We start from the raw sequence: 18,023 nt of genomic DNA, 5'->3' as shown, positions 1-18,023 counted from the left end.
GTGGCAAAGCAAAGTCCCTCAGATTTCCCAAAGGTTTCACCACCTTCTCTTGGTGAAACTACAGTTTCCAAGAGCAGTAAAGTGAAATTTACTGTTCTTACATTTTGTAACTTTCTAGACCCAGCACACACACCATAGAGTGCTAGAGGGGTTATTTAATATCCTTTGTCTAGTTTCTCATGTACCATTGTTTGTTACCCTTTCTACAATTAATGGCTGTTGGCAGTGGTTTACTTTTTACTACCATTGTGTGTTTTTACCGCGGGCTGTGTTCGTAGCCACAGTAAGGCACCCATGGGTGCCCATTTCATCAAAATGGCCCTGGTCGTCTTTTTTTTCGCCATTTCTTGTCAAAGTTCCTTCGAGGGGATTGTGTCCTCCGACGTATTCCACATCTATGACAGGTAATGTCCACAGCTGTGCTGCAGACATTACCTGTCATAGATGTGGAATACGTCGCAACATCCCATTGAAAGAAAGTTACTAGATATGGTAAGTAACTTTTTCTTCTTGAGATTTACTCTCCGCGCCAAACCAGGTTTGGTCCCTTTGTTCGTTTTGTCTTTGGCGGGCTTCACGAGTGAAACCAGTCTCTGGCTCCAGTATGTCTGGCAGGGGCAGGAAGTGAGGGAGGTGCCCGAAACTCCCTGTGCTTAACCCCCTTGGCTACAGGAATTCACCCAAAGGTGATTGGCCGGCTGGTCATCCGGCTGTGCGATCAGTGTTTGGGAGAATTCTCATAAATGTGCTAATTCCCTTCACCTTAGACTCCCAGCATCTTTGCTGGGTTTTGAGGACTTGTTTTTTTTTTAACCTGGAAAGAGTGTGCCTTTTTTTTCACTCATGTATTTCAATGCGTGTTTTACTCTTGTTTTAATTGATTATGGAGTTTTAGACAACTCTATAGGCATCCTCTTATGTGTTACACAACACCCTCAGTGCAGTAACACACGGAAGCCTTTTTAGGCTGTCCCAAGGTTTAAATACCTTCTGGGATAAACTACAGTTTCCCAGAGAATGTAAGGTTAAATTGACTTTACTAGTCTTTTTAAATTCCTAGACCCAGCACACACTCTTCCTATAGAGTGCTGGAGGGGTTATCTAGTATCCCGTGTCTAGAAACTCATGTAGCAGTCAAATGCTACACTTTGCTATCTAAATCGCTGGTGGCAGTGGTTTTACAGCAAACTACCATGATTTTTCCCGACCGCGAACAACGATAGCTAAAAATCGCGGGAGCCATGTTTTTCAAGATGGCGCCTTAAGCCCCTATATTTAAACCGCCCTGGTCGTCGTCTTTTTTCCACATTTCTTTTTGGAAAGGTCCTTCTAGTTTGTCTCTGTGCGCCAAACTAGGTTTGGTCCCTTTGTTTCTACGCCTTTTGGCGGGCTTCAGGACTGAAGACCGCCTCTGGCGCCCGAGTGTCTGTGGTGGGCAGGAAGTGAGGGATGTGCCAGAAACTCCGTGCTTCATCTCCTAGGAGACCCAAATACACTCTGACGTGATTGGCTGGCTGACTAGCATCTAGTCTGGAATGAATGGGAGAAAACTGGCGAGTCTCTTGAACTGGAAAGCCGAGTCGACTACTGAAACAAAAGAACTGAAGATGAGCTGGAAGAGGACGGCTGCTGCAACTACTGGACCGTTAGTTTGCCCGGCGAAGCCCTGCTGCAGGTCCGAGTCTCCAAGTTCATCTCGACAGAGAAGCCCTTCAACGGCGACTTCTTCCTTTTAGTTGGTGGGACCAATCAACTTGTAAGCCACCTGGATACCATTCTTGGAGCTGGTTAGTATTAACCAGGGGGAAGGACACCAGCTTGTGTGCTTGACTACAGCTACTTGAACCAAAGATCTTCCATTTGCTTGCTTGTGCGATCTGTCCCCATACAGTGCAGGAGTCCCCCGACATGCTCCCTCTTGTCCCCACGACTGAGGCTCGTTGGGGAGAATTCTCAGAAATGTGCTTGTTTCCCTTCACCTTAGAGACCCCCAGCAACTTTTCTGGATTTTGAGGACTTTTTTTCCTTGGAGAGTGCATGAGCCTTTTTTTCCCCACTCTCATGTATTTTGATGTGTGTTTTACTCTTATGTTCTTTGGTTATGGAGTTTTAGATAACCCCATAGGCATAATCTTTTTATTGTTGATACACAGCACCTTAAGTGCAGTGGCACAGGGGTGTCCTTTGGACTCCCTGAGGTTTAAATACCTTCTCTGTGACTGACTACTGTCTCTCAGAGAATGTAAAGTTAAATTGACTTTACTAGTCTTTTTAAATTCATAGACCCAGCACACACTACCTTTCTATAGAGTGCTAGAGGGGTTGCCTAGCATCTCCCATGTCTAAACACTCTTGTAAAAGTCATATCTTACCCTTTCCTATCGAAATGGCTGGTGGCAGGGGTTTTATAACAAACTATCATGATTTTTCCCGACCGTGAACACCGGTAGCTAAAAATTGGGTCAACCATGTTTTTCAATATGGCGTCCAAGACCCTGCTGTAGAAACAGACTTAGATCTGTGCGTCAAACCAGGTTTGGTCCCTTTGTTGGTGAGCCTTTGGCGGGCTTCAGGACTGAAGACCGCCCATGGCGTCTGAGTGTCTGGGGTGGGCAGGAAGTGTGGGAGGTGCCCGAAACACCCTGTGCTTATTGTCCTAGGAGACCCAAATGCACTCTGTGGTGATTGGCTGACTGTGCAGCAAGGACAGCCACCCTGCTCGGTGAGTGACAGCTAGGCTGAAATGAATGGGAGAGAACTGAATAAAAGGTGATTTTTATTTATTTATTTATTTATTTATTTTTGGCTTGGAGGGCAGAGTCGACCACTGGACGAAGGAACCGAAGAGGCACTTAAGAGCACGCCTGCTGCAACTCCTGGACCGTTGGTTTGCCCAGTGGAGCCATGCTGCAGTGTCGAACGCCAAATTTGCATCGACAGCGAAGCCCCTGCAAGGATGACTTCTCTTTTTGTGTTGGTGGGACCAATCAACTCCAAAATAAGCCACCTGGACATCCATCTCGGAGCTGGTTGAATTTCCAGAGTTGCTGCTGGAAACCATAGATCCACGGAGAGGAACACCAGATTGTGTGCATTGCTTTTAAGCTGGCCTAGAGCTTTTGGAAGGTCCTCTGGGCTCGCAAGAAGGTGGACCGACCAAGCCTGAGCCCCGTCAAGAGGGCGGGACCCCAGAAGCATGGAATGCCCACCTCAACAGCCAGGAACTGCGTTGTTGCTATTTGCGGTAGCCGCGAGAATCTGAAACAGGAAACAGCCACTGAAAGTGAAGTTTGCCGGTTGCACGTTTTGGCCGTCCCAGTGAAATGCAGGAGTCCCCCGACGTCCTCCCTCTTGTCCCCACGACTGAGGCTCAGCAACAGCGAGATCTGCAGAGCTGCACAGGAACAGAAGTCATTAGCTGCATCTTTTATTCTTTAACAAGGTACTGTAAAACAAGTCTAAGAGAACTTGCCCCTTACTGTGGAAGTGCTTGTAACTTCTGCAACTGGCATGTCTAATCAGCTTGTGGCCCTACATTTGATTCTTCTTTTTATCAAAGACTTCTAAGAACTTGTGCAAAGACTTTTCCATTTACTTACCTGAAGTGTTGCATCCTATACAAAGACTTTTGCCTATTGACCTTGGCTTAGCCTATTCAATTGTATGACTTTTCTAAGAGGATCAGTTAGTCACTTGTGACGTATAGGAGCTGTTAGCAACTCTACAGAGCAACCAAGACTGTTCTCAGCAGAGAACAAGTGAGGTTACACGACAAGAGGCAAGTTCTCTTAGACTGTACAGTACCTTTGGTTAGAATGGCTGGAATAGATAGATGGGGTGGACGAGGTGGATAGAGTGGTAGAATGAATGAAACGGATAGAAAGGGTGGATTGCGTGGAGGGATTGAATGGACAGAGTAGATGGATTGTGTGGATTGGATGGAATAGATTGAATGGGTGGAGTGGATGGAATGGCTGGAATCGTAGAAAAACATTGCGTGGATGGAACTAATGGAGTAATCAGTTGGAACTGTCAGGATTATGAGCGTTGGCCCGAGTCGCTTCTGGATGGAGATGCAAGCGTTGACATGTGGAACTGTAAACATTAGCCTGTGTTGCATCTGGATAGAAATATGAATGTAAATGTTAACTCGTGTATCACTGTGTACCCTGCCTTCCTGTTGCCATGCTGTTGCTTTATCTGTACCCCCCCACCCTGTCGCTATAAACCCAGCCCCTTGTCTCTATGTGCCTGTGTGTCGCTGTGTTCCATGCCATCCTGTTCACGTGCCTGGTCTCGGGCGCTTTAAAGATAGTCATCATATCACATCACTACGCTCACTCTCCACTATACACCATCATTCAACTAGAACACAGCTATACCCCCGATTATTTCGTCCTAGCTGTTCACATACTAATAACACCCCATGAACACCTAATCACCCTAAAGAAAACGCAGCTAGCCAAGCACATTCCGGCCTAGTCGCTCACATAGGCATCCTTCAGGCCTAACACAGCCAGAGCCTAGTCTGGGTGTCCACCCCCCAGACTGAACACATTCAACTGATATCTCCAGCACCACACCTAACGCTAGGATGCAGTTACCACCATGCAATTACATCAGCTGCACACATCTGGTGCACCCACACACCCTACGATAGTAGCTCTCTACTGACCAGAACTAGGGTTACCGGGGGCGTTCAACCTACCAGCGCTTTGAGGTCATACGAATGATGTATAGAGCGCTATATAAATGCCAAGTAACATAACTAGTCCATAGTCCCCTTTCCTCCATATGTTCCACCATCTTCCCACTTAACATTTCGGTGTCATTAGGCAATCATATTATTGTCGACGCGTCAAAGGGGACTTTTGAGTGGCGCCGGTTGGATGAGTCTGGAGCACCCCCGCGTGCATCTAAATGCCAGACCGATGCTGGAGAACAACAGTTACATGTAAGTAACTTCTTCCTTTTTCTGAATTCGATGTTTTGTATAATCTACAGTGTAACTTTGTACTATGGTTCTATAAAGTGAGGACTGCACCCAGTCCCCAGCTGTCAAGATTTCAGATTCCCAGAATTGTGCTGGTCTTTGTTTGTTTGAAATAGTAGCAGTCTCCATTTTGTTAATAATTCTCCTGGGAATTATTGAAATATTGTAAGCAGTCGATTTGTGTGGTTTGTGCGATTTAGCTCCCTTAAGCCATTCACTCATTACTGCACTGCATTCAGCTTGACCATTATTTGCAGATTAAGTTCATACCTTCTTTTTCGTTTGACAGCTCCTGGTGCTGATGTCATTTTGCCAGAGATGGAGGAGAATGGTGAGGTGAAAGAAGTGGACCCCAGCTCTCCAAAGAAATGTGATGTTATCGTCATCTCTGGGCGCAAGGAAAAGTGTGAGGCGGCTAGAGAATCCCTACAGGTCTGAAGGGTGCTGAGTGTCATGCAGTGTTTATGGCAAGGCTTTATACTGCTGCATGTGCTGTTGGTATGGGAGGTGCTCTATTGTATGTGGTGAAGGGTGATTTTATGCAAGAAATGACACCGAAAGAAAACAGGAGGTTGTTTTTTCCCCCTTTGCTTACATAGCAAATCATTACTACTGAAAAAGAAAATTAGTATCATTGCAGCAATTAACAGTTTCTAGCTGTAGGGAAATATTTTATGTTAGCAGCTTTCCCTCCACAATTTCCTATTAAACACCATTCTTTTTGCTTTGTTTTTGATCCTGTTCTAACTTTATGAAGGGAGGTAAATGCTTCACCTTTGCTTGCGTTTGGCCAATTTTGTTATAGGTAAATTGTTCCCTTTTGTCTTTACCTTTTTGAAAACTTTTCAATATTACACACTGCATCTTATGATTTAGTGTAATGGGGATACTTTTGTATCACCATAGTCTTTTACAATTGGGTTTTTTGGTTACTTTTATATGTGCCCAAGGACCAGCTGCTAGTAGCAATGATATTTTATTAATTTTTTGTATTATTTCTAGTGTGCACATTCGTGTTTAACACATTTGGCTACTGTGAGAATCCAGAGATTGAAAGAGCGCGGGCACAGGATTGATGTTTACAAATTTCTTTATTTAAATAAAGTGGTTGGAAAAATGCCGAATTAGCCCGATTGCTAAATGGGAATATTCTCAACCATAAAACAAAATATGTAATCTGTTTTTGTCAGGCTGGAAAAACAATCAAATGTCCAGTCCTCTGTCAAACCAAAAACAATAACCTAATCTGACCCTCGCACTTAATAAAACATCTCATCAGGGTACAACAAACAATGATGAGCCGCTTCCTTACAGCCTCGTGGGACTCATGCTTTCTAGAAAGATTTGCCAGTGGGGCACTCCCCTTCCCTAGTCTTCTCCACATATGCCCGGGAGACACTCCCCTTCCCTGGTCTCTGCCACATATGCCAGGGGGAGACTCCCCTTACTTGGTCTTTTCCTGTTTCTGTCAGCCTGAACCTAGTATGGCTTTTATTTGTCTCCCTCTGTTTTAGCCTTCACACAATTTTTGTATTACATTGACAATCAGTTCGCCCTTGAACCCCAAAATGCGGAAAATATTAGTTCTCCAGTCTTACTGGAGCAAGTAAAGAGGGTGTTACTAACAGGTAGTAGCTTGTAGCTGAATCAACATTGCGTGACCCGCTCGGTTGTGGGTACCTTGTTTCTGCTGCACTGGACTCTGTTATGTACACTTTCCGCTGTGATTCCTGGTAACTCCGTTTTCTATTTGTAGCAAGCCCTCTGCAGTAAAGGGACACCCTTCTATGGGTGTTGCTTGCTTCCCACAATCCGACATTGGTAACACCAGGTTGCAAAGTCCTCACTATCCTCGGTAACTCTTCGCTGGCTATTGCTCTCTTTTCCTATTCTGCTTCTCAGTACTGGCAGAAAGTCTGTCTCAGCGGATTGCTGAACGTTCCCCACCTTCAGCGATATTCTTTCCCAGCGGGGTAGCCGCTTAGCACGCCTGGGCACTTCGCCAGCATTTGTGTGTTCCTCCTCCCCCCTCCCACAAAGAGTATTGACTTTGCCCACATTCGCCGACTCTTTCGGTTCCTTCCTTTGTGGTGCTTCTTCCGACGCTGCTGGCGGCGTGTTCGCTGCACCTTGAGGGTTTATTTATCCCTTGTGTGCTCAAATGTCCATTTGCTGAGAGAACGCCATTATTTCTTGGACGTCTGATCTCCCACTGCCACAATGAGTACAGCATCCTCCAACCTCCACTGCTGCCAGTTATTTTCTGATGCTGCGTGAGCTTCCCAATAGCCATGGTAGTCTTCCGGGCACAGAATGCTTGCGCTCTGCCTTTCGTCACTTTTCCTGCACTTTCCACAACTACTGCCACTGTTTTTCCACAAGTTCTTCTCAATGCTGCTTTCAACTATCTCTCGGCCACTGCTGCTGTCTCCTCATCTCAACCCTCTCCTCCTTATTGCCCGCTGACTTTGTCAAACACAAAAGGACAAGGATGTTGTCTAACCTTCCTTATTCCTTTTTGCTCCAGATATGGCCTCCTCGTCCAGTAATCTTAGAGAGGGGGTTTGTAATAACCCATAAACCCATAGTGTATATCAGAATCAGTCTGATTAGCCAAGTAGAATCTAGATACATATTTTTGGATCTAGTCTAGTCGTGGGGATTCTATTTCTGTTTATGGATTCTGGGACTAAGTGTCCTGATTCGTCACACTACTGATAGTGGATAGTGCCTGTTAGGCAAAGTTTGTATGCAGTACCCTTTCAAATAAACTTTCACACTCAAGGTTTCTTGGTGAAACACTTATTAATTTATTTCACAGTCATTTTAAAACATTCACTAGAAGGAGGCAATCTATATCACACACAAATATACTTCAGCACTTCAAACTGTCAGATTCTGAGGCAATTAAACTACTTCGAAGGAGGAGCAAAATGGCATTCGGAGCATTTGAAGTAGGAACAGATAGGCATAGGTTAATGAAAAGAAGACTACAGTTACTCTTAGTTCAAATAGTTTGAGTTCGCCATGCAGTAGGTTAGGCCAAAGTCAACGGGCTAATGTCTTGTATAGGATAGGCAGTTTTAGTAGTTAAACGGAAAAGCCTTTGCAAAATTTCTCAGAAGTAGTTTGTAAAAGAAAGATTTGTATGTTGGGTCACAAACTGACTAGGCCTGCAAGTTGCCAAAGTTTCATCCATTTTCGCAGTGAGGGGTAAGTTCTCTCGGTCGGGTTTTCACAGTTCCTTACAATGAAGAAAAAGATGCAGCTGAAGCCTTCAGTTCCTGGCAGTTCCTGCAGATCTCGCTGTTCTTGAGCCTCAGTCGTGGGGACAAGAGGGAGGACGTCCGGGGACTCCTGCACTGCACGGGGACTGGTCAAAAAGCTGGCAAAGACAAATCTTCAATTCTGGTACCTGTAGACAAGCTCACAAACTGGTGTCCCTCTCACTGATTATTCAGTTTCCTGCAGCACTCTGAGGAAATGCAACTGGCTCCGAGAATGGTGTCCAGGTGGATTACGGGTTGAGTTGATTGGTCCCACCAAGGGAGAAGTCCCCCTTGAAGGGCTTCTCTGTCGTGATGAACTTGGCAATTCGAACCTGCAGTAGGGCTTCATTGGGCAAACCAATGGTCCAGTGGTTGCAGCAGCCGTCGTCTTCCAGCTCCTCTTCGGTTCTTTTGTTCCAGTGGTCGCTGCGGCCTTCCAGACCTGGCGACTCGCCTTTTAAACAGTTAGCTCCCATTCATGCCAACCTTGCTGTCACTCACCCAGCAGGGTGGCTGTCCTTGCCAGACAGTCAGCCAGCCAATCACGTCAGAGTGCATTTGGGTCTCCTAGGAGACAGAGCAGGGAGTTTCGGGCACCTCTCACTTCCTGCCCACCCCAGACACTCGAGTGCCATGGGCGGACTTCAGCCCTGAAGCCCGCCCAAGGCTCATGAACAAAGGGACCAAACTTGGTTTGGTGTGCAGAGTTAAACACCAGAAGGACCTTTCCACAAAGAAACAGTGAAAAAAGATGACCAGTCTCTGTTTTTACAGAGGGGTCCTGGGCGCCATATTGAAAAACATGGTAGCCCCGATTTCTAGGTACCGGTGTTTGTGGTCGGGGAAAAATCATGGTTGTTCGTTATAAAATCACTGCCACCAGCCATTTCAATAGGAAAGGGTAGCTTTTGTCAGCTACAAGAGTGTTTAGACATAGGGGATACTAAGTAACCCCTCCAACACTCTATATGAAGATAGTGTGTGCTGGGTCTATGAATTTAAAAAGACTAGTAAAGTCAATTTAACTTGACATTCTCTGGGGAACAGTAGTTCATCCCAGAGAAGTTATTTAAACCTTGAAGTCCAAAGGACACCCTTGTGCCACTGCACTAGAGGTGCTCTGTCGCAAAAATAAAAAAGATGCCTATGGAGTGATCTAAAACTCCATAACCAAAGAACACAAAAGTAAAACTCGCTGAAAATGAAAAGTTCAAAGTCCCAAAATATAACAAAAGAGCTGGAGGGCTCTAAGGTAGAGGGTATTGGCACTTTGGTTAGAATTCTCCCCTACAGGTGCCACCTTCTGCCAGTAAAGACTGCAGCTCAGGATGGTCTTTAGAATCCAGATCTCCAACAGCGAGGGAAGGACTTCTTCCAGCTCTGAATCTTCAGCAGCTGATTCAACCTTTCCTGGTTGTTACTCACACTCTGCCTCAGCTGGTGGAGCAGTCACAGGTGTGACTTTGGACAGTCCTCTCAGGGATGTCCTTGTGGGTTGCACAGGAGTGCTCTGGCTTTTTCCTTGGGACCTTGCGTTTCCCCTTAGTCGCCTTGTTTGTTTGTTTGTTTGTTTGTTTGTTTATTTATAATGCGCGAACGTACCCGGGGGTATCAGGGCGCAGCTTTTACAAGAATTTTCGAAGCTTGGTTACAGTACACGAGGAATATACATAATACAAAAGTAGGTGCACAAATGTTATATACAATATATACAAATCAGTAATATACAGGTAAGCAAGAGGCACACGTGGTTACGAGGTGTGCGTGTAGCGCTGGACACTAACTGGTCTTAGTGGGTCTCCAGTTTCAGCCAGGAGATTAACTTGGAACGGAAGTTCTGATAAGGCAAGTCTACTCTAAGGTTTGGAGGCAGGGAGTTCCAAAGCTTGGCAGCTTTTACCGGGAAGCTGTTGCCTCCTATGGTGGCCCGTTTGTAGTGGGGGACAGATAAGCAATCTTTGTATGCGGTTCTGACGGGTCTTGAGGAGGATTGTTTGTGGAACCTGTTGATCAGGTAGGTTGGGGCTGCGTTGTTAAGAGACTTGTGGGTGAGAGATGCCGTTTTTAAGAGAATTTTATCTCTGGTGGGGAGCCAATTGTTCTGTTGGCTGAGTCCTGTGATGTGTTCTCTTCTGGAAATGCCCAAAGCTGCTCTGAGAGCGTTGTTCTGAAGGATTTGCAGTTTATTGGTGGTGGCCTTGGTGGATCCTAGGTAGAGGGCGTTACAATAGTCGAGGCGAGACAGTATGAGGGCTCTGGCGAGTGTCAGACAGCTAGTATCAGACAGGAAAGGTTTGGCTGCACGGATTAATTTGCACGTGTAGGCCGTGGAGGATGCAAGGGAGCTCACTTGTCTTTTGAGGGAAAAATTGGAGTCTAGATAGAATCCCAATGTTTTGACCTCCTGTCCGACTTTGATGTTGTTCCCGTCAATCATGAAGGAGTTATAAACCGGGCCAAGTTTCTTTATACTGATTGTAGTGCCTAAGATGATGAGTTCTGTTTTATCATCATTCAGGCATAGTCCATGAGTGGCCATCCATGCCTGGATGATGATGTACACCCTATTTAGCAAGGCCAAATCCTTTCCATAATCTCCTGAAAGCGGAAGGAGGATCTGAGTATCATCTGCATAGTTAGTGTAGGTGATACCGAGATGATCCAAATCATCGAAAAGGGGCTTGGTAAATATGTTGTATAATGTGGGGGAGACACAGGAGCCCTGAGGAACACCACATGTGATGGGTATAGGGTCTGCTGCCGCCGTGGGAGAGAAGACCCTCATAGTCCTGCCGTTAAGGAAGGATGTGATCCAGGTGATGGCCTCGCTGGAGAAGTGAGCCGAAGTGTGGAGGTGTGAGCAAAGGACAGAGTGATCGACCAGATCGAAGGCTGCAGATAGGTCGAGGAGGAGGAGTAGGGCGGCTTGCCCGTTGTCTCTGAGCGAATCGATCTGCGCTTTCAAGTCAATAAGGGCAGTTTCAGTCCCATGTTGGGGACGGAATCCAGATTGTCTAGAGCCTAAGAGGTTGTGTTCTTCCAGGTGCTTCTGTATTTGTACATAGGCAACCTTGTCCAGAATTTTTAGTAGAAAGGGAACAGTAGTTATGGGTCGGTAGTTTGTGGGTATGGCTGGGTCAAGTGTGGGTTTTTTCAGCAGAGGTAGTACCCAGGATTGTTTTAGGTTAGTAGGGATGGAGCCAGTGGCAAAGGAAGCATTGATCAATTTTGTAATGAAAGGGGAGAGGTCGCGGGCAGCATCTTTAATGAGCTGTGCAGGGCATAGATCTCCCTGGCAATTAGACGGTTTCAGGGACAGGATAATTTTTTCAACTTCCAGTGTGTTGACTTTGGCGAATTGGAAGCGGGCTAGGTCAGTGGGCATGGGCTTGTCCGGAATTTTTGAGTTGAGGGTGTCATTCAGGGATGCTCTTTTGCTGGTGATTTTACTTTGAAGAGTCGCAATCTTGTTTGCTAGTGCACTTTGAATTTCTGAGCACCAGTTTTTATCTTTGGTGCACGTGTCAAGGGGTGCTATGGGGGTTTCTATTTCTTTAAGGATGGAAAAAAGTTCTTTCATGTTAGATTTAGCTTGTGATATACGAGAGTCAAAGGAGGCTCGTTTGGCCAGGTATATTTCTTTTTTGTAGAGTGCAGCTAGTTTGGAAAGTTTTAGTTTGTTAGAGACTGAAGGGGATTTTTTCCAGATGGCCTCGCAGTTTCTTTTTTGCTGTCTTAGTTTTTTGAGGAATGGTGTGTACCATTTGTTAAGGTGCGTTTTCGGTTTACTGGATCTCAGTTTAAGGGGGGCGATGCGGTCCAGTGAGGTGGCCATAATCTTGTTATATTCTTCAACCAAGGACTCAGGGTCCAGGTTATCAGGAAGTGAGTTGAGAGTGGGGAGTAGGTCAGGGATAAGTCTTTCTACTGTCATGTTCTTCTTGTTTCTAGTGAGAGTGGGTGGGGCCTTAATGTTAGGCGGGGGTGGGGGTCTGTCGGTGGAGAGCATGAATGATACCAAATGGTGGTCAGTCCAGGCTTGGGGTGAGATATTTGTGATGTTCACTAGGCAGTTGTGGTCGGCCACCCAGTCAAGTGTTCTACCTTTCGTATGCGTGGGTGTCATACATCTTTGCACAAAGCCTAAATCAGTAAGAGTATTAGCTATGGTACTAGCGGGATGGTCTTCTAGGTCATTGTAGCCCAGGTTAAAGTCTCCTAAGGTGAGAGCTTGAGTGGAGCTTTTGAGGTTGCTAGATAGGATGGAGTTAAGGTCTTCATCGAAGGTGCCAATGGGGCCTGGCGGACGATAGATCAAGTAGATGTTAAGAGTTTGGGAGTTAGTGAGTGGTATTTTGACTGCTAGTGATTCGCAGGAGAGGGCATCGGTCGAGGTAGCTAGTCGCATGGTAAGACTGCACTTATGGATAAAGGCGACACCACCTCCTCTAGAATTAGGGCGGTCTTGTCTCAGGATAGAATAGTTATCTGGGACTGCCAACATAAGCATAGGGCCTGCTGCTGGGTGTAGCCAGGTCTCAGTGATGGCGAGGAAGTCAAGGTCTTCGGTGAGGATTAAGTCTGCAATTTCTGTAGCATGAGCTACTAGCGACCTGGCATTGATCAAGGCTCCCTTGATATTGGGGCTAGCTTTGTTTTTAGAGATAGTGGCTATGTTTTTTGAAGTAGTAGTATGGCGCTTGTCTTGTGTAGGTTTAGGGGTACCCTGGTTGCGGGAATTCTGAAGGGTTTGTAGTGGGTTACTGGATTGTGTGGAGGTATTTGGTCGCGGTGGCAACGATCTAGAGTTTTGTTTAGTGGGCAGTGAGCGGGCAAGTGGTTCATGGATTTTGGCTAGTCTAGCTCTCAGTCCTAAGTTCCTTTCTGTAGTGGTGCGAGGGTGACTGGAAGGTAGCAGTATCTGAGAGTCGTTTAAATCTGGGTATGGTACTTGGTTGTTACGCCTGGGTAAGGCTGGCATGTTGTGTAGGTGTGGAGCCATCTTTGTCGGAAATGTGGTATTGAGGCTGATCAGGAAGTAGGCAAGCAAGATGGAGGTGAGTAGACACATGCTAAATGGTGGGGTCGAGAGTGTTATGGAACGCTAAATAATACCTGAATTAAGGTGGCCGCACGTGGTTGGGATGGTCTATGTAGCCCCTAGATAAGGGTAGTTGATAAGGCTGTGATGCCGGGGGCAGCCTGGGTTAAAGGTGTAAGGCCGAGTTACTGATGATACGTTGAGTAACACCTGGGAGGTAGGACAGATATGGCAGGATAGCTGCAGTGCCAGGGTCGGCAACTAGGTGGAGGTAAGTTGGCTAGAATATGAGTGACGCCTAGATTAAGGCCGCATAGATTGGCCACAATACCCGAGTACTAGCTTCGAGGTATGGCAGTTTGTCTAGAAGGCATGTATAGGCTGCTGGATTCAAGATGAGGTAAATTGGCTGGAGTGCATGGCTATACAATTGGAAGTCAATCAGGCAATCTGGTACCACTTAGCAGGTGACATTAGGATCAGCATATTCACACAAAATGACAATACAGTAATTCAAGTACAGTTCTGTGCAGAACAGATTTGCAGGCAGTCTTAATGCAATTTCAGCAAATGAGGTTAGAATCAGCATAGTTGCAGCTTAGCAGCTTAATTTAGTACTTCAAGTCATTGTAAGACTATACTGGAGGTCATGCTGACATCTAAGTGGCAGGTTTAATGTGTAGAGGGAGTTTCAATGCTATGCCTAGTAAATGCTAGTTGTGGTTGGAGCCCTTCTGATTTAAGCTAAGCAGTGCAAGAAGAACACAAGTGCAATTGTGGCGCGAGGCCCAACTAGGCTGGTCAAATGTGAAAACACACATAGGCTAAATGCAGTTGTGGCGTAGGCCCAACTAGGCTAGTAAAGTGTAAAAACACACATAGGCTAAATGCAGTTGTGGCGTAAGGGCCAACTAGGCTAGTAAAGTGTAAAAACACACATAGGCTAAATGCAGTTGTGGCGTAGGGCCAACTAGGCTAGTAAAGTGTAAAAACACACATAGGCTAAATGCAGTTGTGGCGTAAGGCCCAACTAGGCTAGTGAAGTGTAAAAACACACATAGGCTGAATGCAATTGTGGCGCGGGGTGCTTTAGGGCGCGGGGCGCTTTAGGCTAGTTAATACAGTAACTAGTTAGGCTAGTTAATACAGTAACGCACATAGGCTAGATGCGATACACAGGGCATATCTAATGTATGTTGTGGGCAGACATAATGCTTGGGTAGTAGATAATGAAACTAGGCTATTATCAACAGGTATGAAGTACTGTAAGTGGGCTGTACGGTGATGTAGTGAAGAGAAGCTCCAGCTCTCGTGGGCGAGGTGGGGCTTCCTACTTGCATACTAATCCAGTGCTGTAAAAGCACATGTGCTGCTTACAACATGTAGGCGCCTATTTGCAAATGAGATGAAGCATTTGAGTAGGGGTGTGCACAATGAGTGAGCATTTAGTGGCATTCGGTTAACAGACAGTATAATGCTGAGCGTTTTTGGTTGAAAGTCATCAGTCCGAGTGTTAGCAGAGTGTGTCCAGATTATGAATGGGCGTATAGTCTCTATAAGTAGCTGCATGCGCACGCTTGTTGATGATAGTGGAGCAGTTTGCAGGTTACCTTATATGGAGGCAGATCAAGACGTGCAGGGGGTCTGGCAGACGGCAGACACGTAACAGGCATGAAACAGGCACTAGCCTTGTTTCTGTGGGCCTTGGAAGAGGTGGGCCGGCTTCGCCTGCCGGTGCCCAATCAGAGGGAAAAGGAGCTCGGCAGCCTATCAGGATACAGTGCCTGGTTCTGGTTAGGCACTGGAGGCACACAGGGGAGTGCAGATGGCCATCTTGGAGCACCTTGGTACCTCGTGTACCACACTGGCCTTAAGGTGCTGTGGCAGAAATTCTCAGCATAAGAGACGGTGGGGCAGGCTGTTCCGCATTCCGTTGCAATGATCCAACAGCTGATAGTAAAGATGTGAAAAAAACGAACGATTTTCGTAGGGAGCGCATCCGATGTCAGCGCTTACCTAAATGCTTCAGGGGTGGCATGGACTTCGTGCTGGGGGGCCCGCTGCTCCAGCAGAGGCGGATCCGTGACCTGGAGCTCCTGCTCCTAGGCTGGGTGGGTGGGAGTGGATCCAGGCATGAAACAGGCACTAGCCTTGTTTCTGTGGGCCTTGGAAGAGGTGGGCCGGCTTCGCCTGCCGGTGCCCAATCAGAGGGAAAAGGAGCTCGGCAGCCTATCAGGATACAGTGCCTGGTTCTGGTTAGGCACTGGAGGCACACAGGGGAGTGCAGCCTTCTTGGAAATGGCAGTTAGTAATTCCTGTGGACTGGGTGTTAGTTTCTTCTGAAACATCCTCTTGAGAGCCTGTTAAGGTACTCTCCCTGGCCTTCTTTGTCTGCTCCTTTTTCCTTTTACTAGGAGTGATTGATACAACTCCAAGAGTTTTTAGGTCATTCCCCAACAGGACTCTCCCAGGCACCTCACTTTGTACACTAACAGGTACTCGGACAGTCATGATGTTGCACTGGATGTGAGCTGATAGTCTAGGAAGCATTTGGACAGGGTCCCCAGCAAGTTTAGTGAGGCCTGTGGGTGCCTTAGCAACATCCTCAGGTTTGAAAAAAGTTTCACCCACCACTGTAATGCTGGCCCCAGTGTCTATAATGGCAGGGCTCTCCTGACCATTCACAAGTACACTGTCCTTGTAATATTCTTTTGTTAACTGGAATTTAATTATAGACATCTACATTCTGCTGTACCCACAGACCCAGGAACACAAACACTGGCAGAGACTCCAATGAGGTCTGCAGCCAGTAGTTGAGTTTCCACTTGCCATATGTACTTCTCCCTCTGAGGAAAAGGTTAAGGAGGCAGTGTGGACCCCTGAAGGTTTACCCTTGCATCTGAGGTCCCCTTTCACATGGTCAGTGGACCCACAAGCATAACATTTTCTACAGCATGGGGTCTGGCATGGATTCACATGCTCATGAATATTCCCCGTCGCCAGGCTGGGAATCCTCGGTAAAGAAAAAAATCAGTTTCGTTTCTGAACTGTCTTTCTACTAGTAACCAATCACTGGTCTCTGGGTCATCCTGCCCCCAGCCAATGACTGCCCTCTCCCTAAGCCCCTCCTCTGGCAGCCATCTTCAGATTTTTACCGCATGTTCAAGTGTTGGGAGTCCTTGTGCTTTAGCTCTTGAGCTTTTACAGCGTTTCGCGTTTTTTCAAAGAGTTTACTCTGATATTTTCTGTCAATCGAGCCTCAAGCTCCACCGATTCTACTTCCGATCAACGGGGAACCATTTTCGGAACTTTCTACGCCCCTCAAGGGCATCTTTTCGTCGAGTTTCCACTTCTCGGAGGATTCCAGAAGATCTTTGAAGCCTACCCCGCGTGGTCATGGCCCAGGACAAAGGAAGCATGACGCCTGTTGGACCCAAGCTGTTCAGGAGCTGCCCTGGATGCGGGCTACAGCTCATCTTTGAGGATGGGCACTCTCGGTGCCTCTACTGCCTTCACGACGACAAATCGCACATGGAGAAGGACTGCGCATTTTGTAAGAACATGTCCGAACGGACAATGAGGGATCATCTTACTCGACTCGCCAACTGGCTGGAGGGGAAGAGCCCAGCAGCAGGTGAGAAGAGGAAGTTAGAGCGGTCTTCTAAGACCTTTTGAGGGCGCTCCGGCAACGGGGGCCCAACAAAAGGCATAGCTAGTGCGTGGGCACCGGGAGCGCCGATCGGTTGGGCTCCTTGTCTACCAGGCAGGGTGCATTATCACCGACGCCATCAACCATGTGCCAACGCTCTGGCTCGGGGAAGAGGAAATCAGATAACCTGGGTAAGCTTTGGGAGAAGTCCCGGTTGATCCCGACGGAGACAGCCGAGGGGGAACGAGGCGGTGACCCTCCCCCGAAGGTGAAGGCCTCAGGTGCGCCCAAAGTCGCGAAGGCGCGGATTCACCCGGCTAAGGCCTCGATCGAAGGAGTCGTGGCGGCTCTGGTGTAGCCTGCGGAGGCTATCCCAGTATAGACCTCTGGGCCTAGAGTTTCCCTACCACTGCGGAGGGAATTCTCTTTTCAGCCAATCAATAAGACCTCTGCCCCCGTGAAACCCTGGGCGGAGAAAGGGGGGGCGGTAGCCATTACGGATACAGATACCACCTCTGAAGATGAGCTGGCTGGTGTCGCAAATATCCTGGACAAGAAGTTCGAGGAGGTCCGGTCCTACGGGAGGGATCCCGATGCAACGGGCGAAGAAAGCGACGGTGGTGCCGACGAACCGCGGGCCTTGGAGGGGACGGAGGATCCTACTCCCCAACCGGCACTCCCGTCGCAACCGGTGCCTATGCCACAAGACAACTCAGGAGCGACCTTGATGGCTATTCAGGCCTTGTGTACGGAGATCAGGACTTGGTTGCCCTTACCCCCAGCGGACGATTCAGCGGAGCTTGGACTGTCTGGAAGCCCACCAAGCAAGCAGAGGAGAACTCATCCCCCCTCTTCCTTTCTAGCCTTCACCTCCTCCGAGGGATGAGACTGGAACGGGGATGGATGACGACGGTGGTGACGACGGAATGGACCTTCCATCACCACTCGCTCGGCCTCCCCTCCCGACGAAATTGGCTCCTTCCACGCCATGATCGCCAGGGCATCTGATCTCTTCCAGCTCTGCCCCGAAGAGCAGAAGAAGGAAGGTTTCCTCTACCAACGGCGGGAGGC

General features: G+C 47.4%; 1 protein-coding gene across 2 annotated transcripts in view; it reads left to right on the top strand.

Annotated features, from left to right (window-relative positions):
* Positions 1-18,023, top strand: part of HDLBP (high density lipoprotein binding protein) — an 829,415-nt gene that overhangs the window by 642,388 nt on the left and 169,004 nt on the right. For both annotated transcript variants that reach the window (XM_069618106.1, XM_069618107.1), the window contains exon 21: positions 5,283-5,425. In XM_069618106.1, the coding sequence (XP_069474207.1) occupies positions 5,283-5,425 (143 nt within the window). The remainder of the gene's footprint in view (positions 1-5,282; positions 5,426-18,023) is intronic.

This window comes from Ambystoma mexicanum, chromosome 10 (assembly GCF_040938575.1).
Source record: "Ambystoma mexicanum isolate Mex_15411 chromosome 10, UKY_AmexF1_1, whole genome shotgun sequence".
NCBI classification, from domain to species: domain Eukaryota; kingdom Metazoa; phylum Chordata; class Amphibia; order Caudata; family Ambystomatidae; genus Ambystoma; species Ambystoma mexicanum.
This window is presented reverse-complemented; position numbering and strand designations above follow the sequence as displayed.